The sequence below is a fragment of the Ctenopharyngodon idella genome, chromosome 22 (genome assembly GCF_019924925.1).
Source record: "Ctenopharyngodon idella isolate HZGC_01 chromosome 22, HZGC01, whole genome shotgun sequence".
NCBI lineage: Eukaryota > Metazoa > Chordata > Actinopteri > Cypriniformes > Xenocyprididae > Ctenopharyngodon > Ctenopharyngodon idella.
This window is the reverse complement of record NC_067241.1, coordinates 18,631,111-18,644,263: the sequence shown is the minus strand read 5'-3', so window position 1 is coordinate 18,644,263 and position 13,153 is coordinate 18,631,111. Positions and strand designations below refer to the sequence as shown.

The window sequence follows — 13,153 nt, the reverse complement described above, 5'->3', positions numbered from 1 at the left end:
TACTGAGAACCGCCCGTCGCCTCAATAGACTAAATCAAGAGGTCATGGTCCATTAGTGAGGGGGGTCGATATTGCCACCTAAATCATTACTGCATCAGGCCTGTTCGCCCACACACACGCCGATGTACACACTTACGCACAGACATGCAGATATTATTTCACACAGACTTGCTCCGCAGACATCAGTCTAATAGCTTATACTACCCACCCTCATTCCACAGACACATCCTCAGGAAATAAGTGGGTTTAAGATTGTCACAGCTCCTATTTCTGTGGATATAGACCACTCATGCGTCAAATAATGTAATACTCTCTCTCTCTCTGACTTTTCATGTCAATCTCATACCCTCTTCTCTGTTTAAAGCAATGTCTCAAAACCTCCTGATTAGTGCATTTTCTTCTGTATGTTTAAATATTTTTGGACAGATTTGGACAGACAGACACAATCTTAGTTACGTCTCAGCCATCAACCATGATTTGCTCTTGCTAATGCATTCAGAAGCAGGTCATATTTAGGGACGGGAAAATTTGCATGTGACCCAGAGTGCAAGATGAGTCATCAATGTCTTTGTTTGTTTTTTCCAGAAGAGCAGGAATGTAAATTTTAAATGTGTATGTGCATGCATTTGGTTGATTTTTATGAATGGCGTCTTGCTAACAGATATAAATGGACCCTCACACGTGATATGCAAGGAAAAAAGCGAATTAAGAATTTGTTTGCACTACTTATTAATTCATTCCGTTGTTTTAGGTCAATTTTGACCACACTGAATTAATTCATTCCCTCATCTTACATTAAATTCTTGAATTCTTAATCATCTCCACCAGTGCTGGGGAAAGTTCCTTTTAAAAGTAATGCATTACAATATTGCGTTACTCCCTAAAAAAGTAACTAATTGCGTTATGAAAAGTAATGCGTTACATTACTTTTGCGTTGCTTTTTCTCTCCTGGGCTGGGCTTGCTTGTTTGTTTTTGGCAAATGTAAAGGCCCTTTCACACCAAAGGTGAAATGAATAAGCCTCAGGCTGAAGGAAATACATATTTATGCCTATCTGTGCCATTCTGGATTAAAGAAGAATAGGATACAGTTCAACACTCTTATTTCTAAATCTAATCTAAAGTCATTTTTGCTTATTAGAATGGTTAATTTGGATCATTGAAGGTCAGCAGCAAAGACATTGGATAATAAAGTGAGATTAAATACATACATTTGTGTAATAGTAATTATTACAGGTTTGCAGAAAATTCTGAAATGTAATTTCACTGTTTTTATTAATTTTGAGAAATACTGAATGTTTTCGTGCAAGTGAGATGAGTAAATGCCTGCGAACATTTTGTCTAGAACTACAACAACCATCATGTTCACACACACAGTGCACACAACACTTCTGTGCTTTATTTCTCACAACATGATGACCGGAGAGCTGTCAGTCTGCAAATGTGAAAAAGTAACTTAGGTAAATTGAAAAAGTAATGCATTACTTCACTAGTTACTTGAAAAAGTAATCTGATTACATAACTCAAGTTACTTGTAATGCGTTACTTCCAACACTGGTGGCCACGATGTCTATTTTAGATATGGAATAAAAGCCACGAAACTCTTTGTAGATGTTTTTGTCCATACTATGAAAGTCCACAGGGATCCCTTGGCCCCTATTTTTCAAAATATCTTATTTTGTGTTCCACAGAAGAAGGAAAGTCATACAGGTTTGGAACGACACGAAGGCGAGTAAATAATGACACAGTTTTCATTTTGTAGTGAACTATCCTCATAACTCTTATGAATCAAACCAAATGATCTAGTAGGTCATCTAATTGCGTTATGTTGCCAACTAATGCCATCTTCAACATTTCTCCTTCTCGAGGAGCAGTTGCAAGGCAGAGTACAAGCTTATGATGGAGATGTTACAAGACTAGAGCCTTTGTGATGTGAGATGGCAGTTTCTCTGGAGCCACCATCTGCTGAGAGGGTCAGGCAGCATGTAGGGTTCAAATCTCCTGGATTCTGCCTGCTTCCCAGCTGCCATGCCCAGGCACTCCGAAATCCACACACAACCACACTTACACACCTCGCAATTATCACACACATTCGTAGACACGCATAATCCCAGGCATGCTGCGCTGCCGAAACCATTCTCATCAGGGCTGACACTAAAGAATGTTGGGATTCTTGTCTTGAAGTACCAGTGTTTTTTCCTCCCTCTTTGGGTTTGTGCAAAATCCACACATTCTGTTGAACCCATGCGCCCACACTGCATCAGCCCTGCATGTGACCACTGCTCCACTGTGCTCTATTCAGCACAGTGACTCGAACTTTGCTCACATTCCATATACTTTCTTTGGTCCATTTTGCCCGTCAGCCTGTTCCTCAACCCTTTGAATAGGCCTCAAGCTTAGAGGGAAAACAATCTCCCAGAATTTTTTGGAAGAAGCTGCTTGTCACGGCTTTTTGTGGTCCATTTAACATGTACCTGTTTGCTGTACGGTTCCTTTGAGTTTAAAGTGACTCTTTTCTTTCCTCAGCTGGAAAGTAGCCATTCTAGAACAACATCGCTCAGCCAAACTCTTGCTCAGTCCAACCCAGTGAGGTTTTGTTTTGGATTTTTGTCAAGTGATTTAATTTTTTGCCATTATTCTATTATAGCTTCAAACCACGACTGGAAGGTTAAGTTTCTCGAAGCTCTTCAGAGACCCTCAAGGGCACTTATTGAATTAAAACTTTATTGCTCAGTTTTGGAAAAAGAGCAGAGCGCTCCAATTAAGAAAAACGGCAGTTCATAAACACTCTCGACCGTGTTACTAAATAGAGATGTACATGGCTGTTCAGCTTGTGGTTTTGCATCTATCGCAATCCGCAACTCCGAATTTGTGCTTTTTTGACTCGTCGTTTGCATGCGTCCATCACTCACTCTCCTTATTGGCATTGAAAGCGAAATGAATTTATTTTTTGAAGAGCTCTTGTGTTTTGAGATGCCTCCCTTTCCCAGCCTCCCTCCCTGCTTGCCGCCTGGCAGGCCCGTGTGTCAAAGGTGGCTGCTGCAGAACAGACTGTGGGAACAGCCGGTCAGCCTCCCCTGTCCCCTATTCCCTAACCAGAGGGGCAGCCATCAATCCAAGCCTGCTCGAACCCCTCCCGGTGCACACATCTCCGCAACCCACACACTCGCTCCCCAATAATCCGCGGAAGCAATTTCATCTCGACTCGGGTGGCGGCCCATTGTCGCCAACTCCTTCAATCTTTCCTAATTAACTCTCGCTTTGTCCCGCATCCGAGCTTCTGGACTCATCTCTACGACATTCCGATCGGGGCCGGTCTTCACACTCCCGGGCAACCCTCGGACCCTAATCCCACCGCACCCCTCCCTCCCGAGTAACTCTTTCCATTTTTTTCTTTCCCCCAACCTGCCGATCACCTACTTGCAGAGTTAGGTAGGGGCATTAACTCCTTGGGTTTTTTGAAAGAAGAGGACGAAGGAGGGGGCGAGGAGGAGATGGCCAGAAAGCGACTCCAACCCAGACAATTAGAACAATGGGCCGGGCCTGTAGGGGGCTAACTCGCAGCGTCACGCCTGGACGGTGGGGTATTTTGTCGGTTTAATGAATTGTCCGTCAGTCCCTGGCTGCATCACAGGCCGTGTAGAGAGTGGACAGCAGGGACCCAGACACTAAGTCGGTATTTATTACACTGCCTTTGTCACTAATTGAGCTAATTATCAGTGACTCTTCAGCACTCCCACAATGACAGTAGCCCTCCACCCTCCGCCTCCCTCATCCCACCAGTGCCTGGGAATGCAGCCTGACTTTGCTTCTTTATCCCTCTTTTTTATCCTTCTCTCCTTATTCTCACTATTTCTTTCCCGTTTTTATTAATGCTTCGTGTTGCTTCACTGTTTTGCCTTATAATGCACACGCATGTGTACAGAAACTTCCTGGAAGGTCAAAGATCAGTTTCATTTGTTATTTTTATTTTATTCATTATTATTTACCATTCAAGTAGGGAAGCTTTTGAGTTATATTTTTGGGGGCATGTTTTGGTTTATTAAGAATAAAGACAGGAAGTAAAAGGACAGTGATTGGACCTCGAGCTGAGACTCAAACTCGGGTCGTCGGAAGTGATACAATATGTGAAGCCCACAAGGTTACGGCTTTCAAAAAAAGTGCATTGTTTTTGTCTCAAATAACTATACTACCAGTCAAAAGTTTGGAGTAATTCATTTTTTTAAATATTTTATTTGAAAGAAGTCTTTCATGCTCAAGGCTGCATTCATTTGTTACAAAAATACAGTAAAAAATAGTAATATTGTGAAAAGTTATTGCGATTTGAAATGTCCCTTTCTCTGTTTGAAAAAAAAAATATTTATATATATATATATATATTTAAATACAATTTATTTCTGTGATCAAAGCTGAATTTTCAGCATCATTACTCCAGTCTTCAGTGTCACATGATCCTTCAGAAATCATTCTAATATGATGATTTAATGCTCAATTTTTATTGCTGCTCAATAATTAATAATGCTCAATAATTAATAATATTTTTGTGGAAAACATGGTGCATTGTTTTCAGTAATCTTTGAAGAATAGAAACTTTTAAAGAAAACAGCATTTATTTGAAATAGAAATCTTTTGCAAAATTATAAATGTCTTTACTGTCACTTTTGATCGATTCAATGCACCATTTTTTAATAAAATTATTAATATTTTATTATAAGTCTTACCTCAAACTTTTGAGTGATAGTGTATCACAGTTTCCTCAGAAATATTAAGCAGCACAACAAATCATCATATCAGAATGATTTCTGAAGGATCATGTGACACTGAAGACTGGAGTAATGATGCTGAAAATTCAGCTTTGATCACAGAAATAAATTATATTTTTAAAATGTAATAAAATTTCACAAAACTACTGTTTTACTGTATTTGTCATCAAATAAATGCAGTCTCGGTGACCATAAAAGACTTCAAAAACATATAGCCTATTTTATGTAGAAGTTCAACAGTTGAGTTTAAGCTGTATTTTAATCTAAATTTTTGTTTTTCTGTGAGCTCTCTCTGTTATCCTGTGAGCGTTCTAGGTCCTATTTCTCCTCTCATCCTCTCCCATCGCTGTGTGTTCTGGGATGCGGATGTGACGACTGCGGCGGCGCAGCGCTCCGTCTGGCTGACCTTCAGTGGCCCTGCGATATGTTGCGGTCGGTGAGAGAAAGAATCGTCTGCCTTCATCCAAACTCTTGTGGTCGCGCTGGCCTCGGTAGCAGGGCGGGGGCAACACAACCTGTCATTATTTCTAATACCATTTCTTTATTTTGTTTCTGATATTAAGTAAGTGAAGCAAAACCACTAGTGTCGTGAAAACATACAGATTTAACGCTGTGTTACACCACTGCCTAAATTCCCTCAGCGGTTACTGTGGATTTAGGGTGCCTGACTGTTCGAAGAAGAGGCCTGGTCTTGTGTTTTGGTGGTGGGAATGATGTTTAGAGGAACGGATATACTTGCACACTCACATTGTTGATTTTAGGTTAAGTGCTTTAGACATACCCTGTCATACCACGTTGCGGTTCTGAGAAATGATTGATGGATCATAAACGAAGCTGAGGAGAATATGCAACCCCATATGGAAAGACGAACCTGTTATTGTGAGCAGTGTTAGGAAATGAGTGGTTCTCTGAAAACACAGATATTGAAAATATAAACTTTATTGTGCTATTACTCTATATGAAAACAACTCTTCTAAACTGAGCTAAAATATTTCCTTTTATCAGCATTTTCTCTAACAAAAAAGCCATCATACAATAATAAATACTTTTCATTCACAATATTAAAAGATGGTGTTCAGTGCATGTAAAACACAAGTGTCAAGAGACAAGCAAATCAGGCATTTGACAAAGTAATCATGTCTCTGAAATGTATGTGGCCTCATTTTGATCATCTGTATAAGTTAGCACACAACTGGCTGGAATTGTAAATAATAATAGTGTATTCACCCCACTTTCAGACTAAGTCATTTTCTCACATTGCAAGTTGCAGCATAAATATATAGATCATATCTATTTATAATATTTACAACATTTTGGTTATGTTAGCTGATATACAAAATACAGTTTCCATAATTGTGGCTCTTTCAAAAACATAAATGTGAACAGTTTGTCCACTGTAAACTAGGTAGTAGGGCATTTACAGGATTATCTTTACACACTTTTTTAAAACTAGTATGTACTTGTGCGTAATCGATGTAGTCTCTTTGACGACTTCCGACAGAAGGCTTCTTCTCTCCCAAAAGAGTTTCTGTAATAGTAAACATGCTGAGCTGAATCGACGAGTCAATCTCAGGTCAGTCTTAATTTTCTCTTCCCAATACTTTTCCATCAGTACAATAACATGGTATACCACATAATAATAAATGGTATTAAAAAATGGCAGGAGACTCAAAGCAATGACGGGAAGTATGGTAGGTCCGAATGGGAAATCACGAGAGGTTGGGCCGAGTTCGGGATTCCGCTACATAGTAATCGGAAAAGGAAGCCCCATCCCTTGAGAAGCACTTCACACAGTTTTATGTGAGACGAGTAGAACTGCAGCTAAAGAAAACAAAACGCTAAAATATTTTAAAGAACCGCCCTCTTGTTAGAGTTTTGCACTGGTTTATGAGAGAGCATGCTTGTGGTTCGCTAACCACAGGAACATCTGTCAAACTGTGTCCAGTTACTACTTTCTAGCTTCTATGTTCCCCAGAGTACCAGAGATGGAAATCAGAAGAGGAGAAGACATACTAGAACCTCAGAACTGGTGGTTCAGTACCCTAAATTTCAAGCGGTGCCTACATGAGCCGTCTTTCCTGCTCATAATTGCGCAGTGCATCTCGACCCATTTCTTACGATTTGATTTGAAGTCCTATGCTGCAGTAACATCACCAAAATATTGTGTAGACCTACCATCAGCTAAGAGTTCTGCTCATGAACTTTTGAACTTTTCTCAGTAGTTAATACATTGAATATACTTGCCTATTCAACCAACGGATTGTGTTTAGTCCCTTTTAACCTTGCTATCCTGTCTCTTTTCTCCAGTATTTAAACTTAACATGTTTATTCATTCCTATATAATCTCCAGACACCCCAACGCCCCCCTCCATTTTCTCAGTTTGTTGCATTTGTTCATCATAGACACTGATGGACAGTCTGTGTACTGGTGCAGTTGAGGCAGCTCACGTGACAACACCAGTGGAAAGTACAGTGGCATCTTTCTGTGACCTGCTCCATTCGAGTCTTGTACCCCCTTCCACAGCACAGAAGCTCGCACCCATCCAGCGCCGGCGATGAACTGTTGCAGGTACGTCCCGATGTGCCATGCGTGCCTGTTTTGCCATTGTAGGAACAGAAGTTGGGCGACTTTTCAAAGTAGACCAGGTCCCGAGCCGAAGGGAGTTTATGTGCTGGATTCTCCGGTTCCAGGTGGCGGGGGTCGGCTCGATGGGATGCACGATTGCTGCCTTTGTTGCCGTACACGACTCTAGAAGCGCCATCGAAGCGGTCCTTCAGAAAGTCTCCCACTACACGGAAGCTGGGCAGTCTCATCCAGCACGTTCGCACAGTGCAGGACCCAGACATCCCATGGCACTTGCACTCTTGCTGCATTTCTGATGCGACTGTCTGTAGGGAGAGGAGAGAAAATCAATGAATCTGTCGAATACAAGAACAACAACAGCAAAAATGGTAATTTATACATTTGAAACATTTTAAACTGATATAAATCCATGTATTGATAAATCTATTTCTGGCATACTGGTATTCTGATGAGACAAATGGCTTCGGAGAGTTGAGTAAGGGGTCTCTTACCATTCTTCCTGCCTCATTATTGTGCAGGTTGGTCAAATACCGTAGATCTCTGCCCCTCTCGCTGGAATCCACAAACTCTCGTCCGAACATCCTGCCAAATTCCACATTGTCGCTGCAGCCTCCCCAGTGCCAGTCTGGCCCTCCAGGACCTCGGCGCCGGTAGTCGCAGGTGCAGGACTCAATGGCCCCCTCAGAACAGGACCGAGCCACAGCGTGAGTAACACCAGCACTTGTGATGGCAAACACAAACGCAGTCTCACGGCAACCTAACAAAACAATAAGCACAACTTACAATTTCTCTCCTGCTGTGTCTCCATCCAGATGATATCAATGTGTAATACTATGTTCTCCTATGAATAGTGTATGAATAGTGTTCAGCACATTGTTTAAAGCTTTTATACTGCCACTCAGAGCTCACCTCGGTTGACAATTTTGCCAAAGACGTTGGGGCTGTGGGTGGTTGGACAGTTCCAGCGGCGGTTACGAAACTGCCATTTGCATTCCTTGATGGCTGTATGCAGGCCCGCTGCAATGGCGTGCAAGATGCCAGGGTTTTGCCGGATCAGTTTTCTCTGACGACGACTTAACAACGCCAAGCTGGGGTCCAGCACCAACTGCACATTCTTAGAGTTGGTGAGGAGATTGCCTGAGGACGCCACATTCACAATACCCCTGGTGGAGAAAACGAAAAATTGATGTTGGCAAGTTGGAAAAAGGCCATTTCTCATTTGAATGGACTGAAAAAGTTAATATGTTAGGCCTTTGTTTAGATGTTTAGACCATTTTCCTATAATATTCTCATTTCATATATATATATATATATATATACAATTTTAATACATTTATATGTATTTATACATTAAAACTCAGTCACACTTTAGTTTATGGTCCAATTCTTAACTATTAACTACGACTTTTGCCTCAATAAACTCCTAATTACAGCTTATTAATAGTAAGTTTAGGTATTGGGTAGGATTAAGGGATGTAGAATATGGTCATGCAGAATAAAGCATTAATATGTGCTTTATAAGTACTAATAAACAGCCAATATGCTAATAAGCAACTAGTTCATAGTGAGAATTAAAGTGTTACCTAAAATTCCATATAATGCAAGGAAGAAAAAAAAGAATAACTTCGTTATCAGCGTGTATCATTTTAATTCTTCTTTTACCGCTGTTATGATATATACGTACAGCTTTAAGGCTTTGGCTCATATGTCGTGTCTAGTTTTAACCTACTCCGGAACGCTCAGCACATTACACGAATTCGACCCTGAAAACGACCTAGAAAGGAACTGCTCCCAGCCATAAAATAAATCCGCATTTAATTTATCCCACATTGGATTGAAAAATCTTGTCCCGTGTTCAAGCCACACTGTCAAAATGACAGAGAAACCGAGTGAGGGAGAGAGAGCGCGCACGCGCGCGCAAGCAGTGGCTCTGAGTAAACAGACTAACTGAAATTCATTTATTTGGGAAATTACCTATTTTCCTACTTTATAATAATATGTTTTTATATAGCCTATATAAAATAAAAAGAATAAATAACAATGCAGCTCCGCATATGCCCTTCGCTTGGCAGTGACAGTTTCTCTTAATCAAAACAATCGAATGACATTATGAATCTTTAGCTTGTTTAATATCTTTGATCGTTTAATTTAGGCCTACTACTGTAGCCTGTGCACTAAGGATCTAAAAGACTTATCATATATATTGTTCACCAGCCAGTAAAAAAGAGCACTAATTATTCACATTCTAGGATGTACAAGATACAGCTATATCTTACATATATTCTAAATCTAATTGTCATGTATATATTAAAGGCCTGCTGTATCTTACCACCACCGGCCGCTGTTGTTCACCGCCCCTGTGCCAGTGAGAGAGGACACCAGGAGCACACATGCCGCTTTGACTGCGAGAAGCAACGCGAGGACCCGCATGATATCTGAAAGGGCAAAGTTAACCAATTAACCTCAGATGAGATTCCTGCAATAATAAACAATGTCAGTCTATGTTATGTCGTTTCTATATGAGCATCTTGACAATTATTAAACTAATAAAAACAGCAAAATAATTAGTGTAGTGCAATGAAATTACGCATGTAATGCATGGCGTATAATATAGAAATACGATTTTGTTTACATATGTGTATGAAGTTTTAAATGAATATCAAAATACTGATGTCAGGATTCTCTAAAATATCTAGTCTATACTTTAAAAAAAACATATAAAGGTTTAAATTATAGAGCCAACATGCCATAAATAACTTTTTTTTATTCTCTAGTTCTTTCGAACACCGTCTTATGTTTTAAAGAACATACTAATATGCTGATCTAAAGAACCCAACATCAATAACTTTTTAGTCTCCAAAGAACCAGACAGCAACTCATGAAACCCTAATGATGCTATTATTTTTGGCATTCTAAAATGAAATGAAAAATAACATACAAACATATTAAGCAATTTGGTTGCATTACGCATCCACTTACCGCTCCACATTCCAGTGCGACTGACAGCGCGGGTCAACGTTTATTCATAAAATCAGTGTAGAAGTCACAGAAAGGTTCTGGATGGGATGCCAGTGCAACTGCTGCTGCTGCTGCTGCTCTTACAGTCTGTGTGTTAGTGATGCTCTGCTCACAGCACTGAGCGCGTGGGACAGTCCCGAAGACCTGATCCCCTCGGTGACTGATAGGCGACACATTGTTCACTTATTGAACGCTACAAGATGAATAAAAAAGGGATTTGCTGCTCTCATCTCCCTCTGTTTTTTTTCCCTCCCTCCTTTTGAGTGGAACTGAATGGACGGATAGCTTAATTCTTCTCATTGCCCACAATGAATACAGGAGGCAAAACCCGACATAAAGGAGAGGAGATGAAGAAAAGATCCGTTATAGGCGCTTTAAATTACATATCATTTTGTAATCCTCGTCCAGAGATTCCTCAGATACATTCAAGCGAAATCATATAAAATACAGTTCCCTCAGGCGTCTTCAATATATGCAGAGCTGATTTATTCCTTCTCATTGCAGTGAGTGAGTGTGTGTGTGTGCGCGCGCGCGCGCCACTTGTGTCTTCAGCTCCTTCTGCGTGGAAGGTGTCGCGACAGGGTTACTGTAAGAGCGGAATATAAAACATCTAAACTGGCCTTTTTACCCTGGGTGCATGCATGCATTACTCCCTTAACTGCGTCTCCTCCCTCTTGCGCGTAAAAAAAAATGTTTTTGTCCGTGCTTGCGCTCTGCGCTCACCCGTTTGTACTGTTTAGCCTAAATAAAGCACATCAAGTGGAAACGTCATGCTATAATTATGGTGGAAAAAAGGGCTAAATGAAAAGGAGAGTATTAAAGACACGGGACAGTGCTAATGCTGCGTTACTTTCTCATTTTAAAGGAGGACTTACCGGAGAGTCTAACAAATTTTTGTTTCAAAAAATTTTAAGTCTGTAACTTTTTTGTGTTGTGTCTCAAATTTTGATATATATATATATATATATATATATATATATATATATATATATATATCCCTAAACTGTGTAAATTAATATCAACTTCATTGAGGGATGTTGGGTTGTAACGACACGTTGAATGGGTTGTAACAGTGATCGAAAACTTGGTCATTTTAAATTGTGCACATCAATTTATTATGGTAATCAAATGTATTTGTCCAAAATAATTATTTCATCACCACCCCATCCTCATTTAATTTTTAAACATTTTATTCAAAGGTAAATAAATGGCAAACATTTTATAAAATGGGCTATAAAACTTATGGTAACAACTGCAGACGGTGTTACATCTACCTTTTAACCTCAAAATTAATTCTATAAATATATATATATATATATATACAGTCTTACAACTTCTAATGGTAATTTGACCCATGTAGCTCATTTCAAATTAGTAACACTGATGATGTTACACTCGTCCCGTGTTACAACACTTCCGGTCATCTCTAATAGGCTATTCTTCGTCATTTGCGACAACGAATAAAATAAGAAATTGTTACAGATAAATAAGTAGTGTGACACCACAGTAGAAAAAAGTCGAGACGAAACTGTTCACCATCTGGACCGCAGACCTCCCTTGATCGCATATGGTCACTAAAGGCACGAATCAAATAGTATTTTGCTGTCGGTTTTTTGACTCCATACATTTATGGTACCGTCTGCACAAAGAATTGGCAAATATTAAATCAACGTGTCGTGTTTTAAGCACATATATGTGTTTGATGTCGCCATGAAAGAATCTGAGAGAAAGAGAGAGCACTTTCTTCTCTGAGGGATTGAAGTAAATGGCTAACTGAAGGAAGTGCGCTTTTGTTAGTGGTATTTAATGAGGGCTGCTTTTCTGGGCTTAGCCTGCTCTTATACTCTTGAAGGATCTTAAACAGGTTTTCCTGAAACACTCATGCGATGCGGCGCAGATTAGCGGCAATCCGGTTAAAGGGACGCCTTTTATATACAAATCAACTTCAAATCACTTTTTAAGCCACTTAGATATACACGCCATGGCAAAATGCTAATGCACTTTTCATTGCCAGAGCTTAAGAAGAGGAATAGAGGTGATTAGCTCCAATACAAGAATTGATCTTCCAGAATAGGAGGTGATTAGCCCAAAACCAAGAACTGTTGTCAGGATTCTGTGTTAAGAATGCTTAAGGCTGGATTTAACTCAATTTCATGACATTAATCCCAATTCTACTACTGTTAATAGTAATATTAATAAAGATAAGACGCAAGATGCTCCTTCTAGGGTCAGTTAAAGAGTTTTTTCACCTGCTGCGCATAGTGCATAGCTGACCACCAACACGATAATCCCTTAATCTTGTAAACTGCCTCGAAAATTCTGCTTTATTCATCAGTATATGTTCAAGTCTTCTGTCATCACGTCTCAACTAGACTAGAAAAAAAATAAAAACACTGACAGCTTGTCTATTGAACAAACTTATTATGTGCATTATGCATAATTTGTTGGCCCACTATGTAATTGTGTATCACTTTCAATAAGCCTTGACAAAAACCTCTCCATCATGGTCAGTTATGGGACTAATTATACGCACAAACTCAGACGTGTAGACAAACAAACGAAATAAGTCTATTTTCCAGTAGTGCTCTAGGCTATCTCCAGCAACAGTCAGCAAAGCCTTCTCATTAAGAGTGTCGGGGAAAATGATGAATGTGGGCCTAATTAAAGTGAAACGTCACTAGGGCTGCACGGTGAACTGTTGAACTGATTCGGAGTGGGAGGATGGGCGGACACATGAACGCGCACACGCACCTCGCATTGTTCAAGAAGAGCCGCACGCCTGCCTGCTGC

General features: G+C 40.0%; 1 protein-coding gene across 1 annotated transcript; it reads right to left on the bottom strand.

Annotated features, from left to right (window-relative positions):
* Window positions 1-5,682: 5,682 nt before the first annotated feature.
* wnt1 (wingless-type MMTV integration site family, member 1) lies at window positions 5,683-11,153 on the bottom strand. The gene is made up of 5 exons (XM_051881143.1): window positions 10,325-11,153; window positions 9,675-9,780; window positions 8,255-8,508; window positions 7,837-8,102; window positions 5,683-7,650 (listed from the first exon to the last, which is right to left on the bottom strand). The coding sequence occupies exons 1-5, from the start codon at window positions 10,332-10,334 to the stop codon at window positions 7,159-7,161; spliced, it is 1,128 nt and encodes a 375-aa protein (XP_051737103.1). The 5' UTR covers window positions 10,335-11,153; the 3' UTR covers window positions 5,683-7,158.
* Between the last annotated feature and the right edge of the window lie 2,000 nt (window positions 11,154-13,153).

Bases quoted from the DNA above. Each gene is read 5' to 3' on its own strand.
- wnt1 (XM_051881143.1), bottom strand. The intron at 8,103-8,254 runs GTGAGCTCTGAG...TTGTTTTGTTAG, and splicing joins TGGCAAAATTGTCAACCGAG to GTTGCCGTGAGACTGCGTTT. The intron at 7,651-7,836 runs GTAAGAGACCCC...CTCTCCCTACAG, and splicing joins ATAATGAGGCAGGAAGAATG to ACAGTCGCATCAGAAATGCA.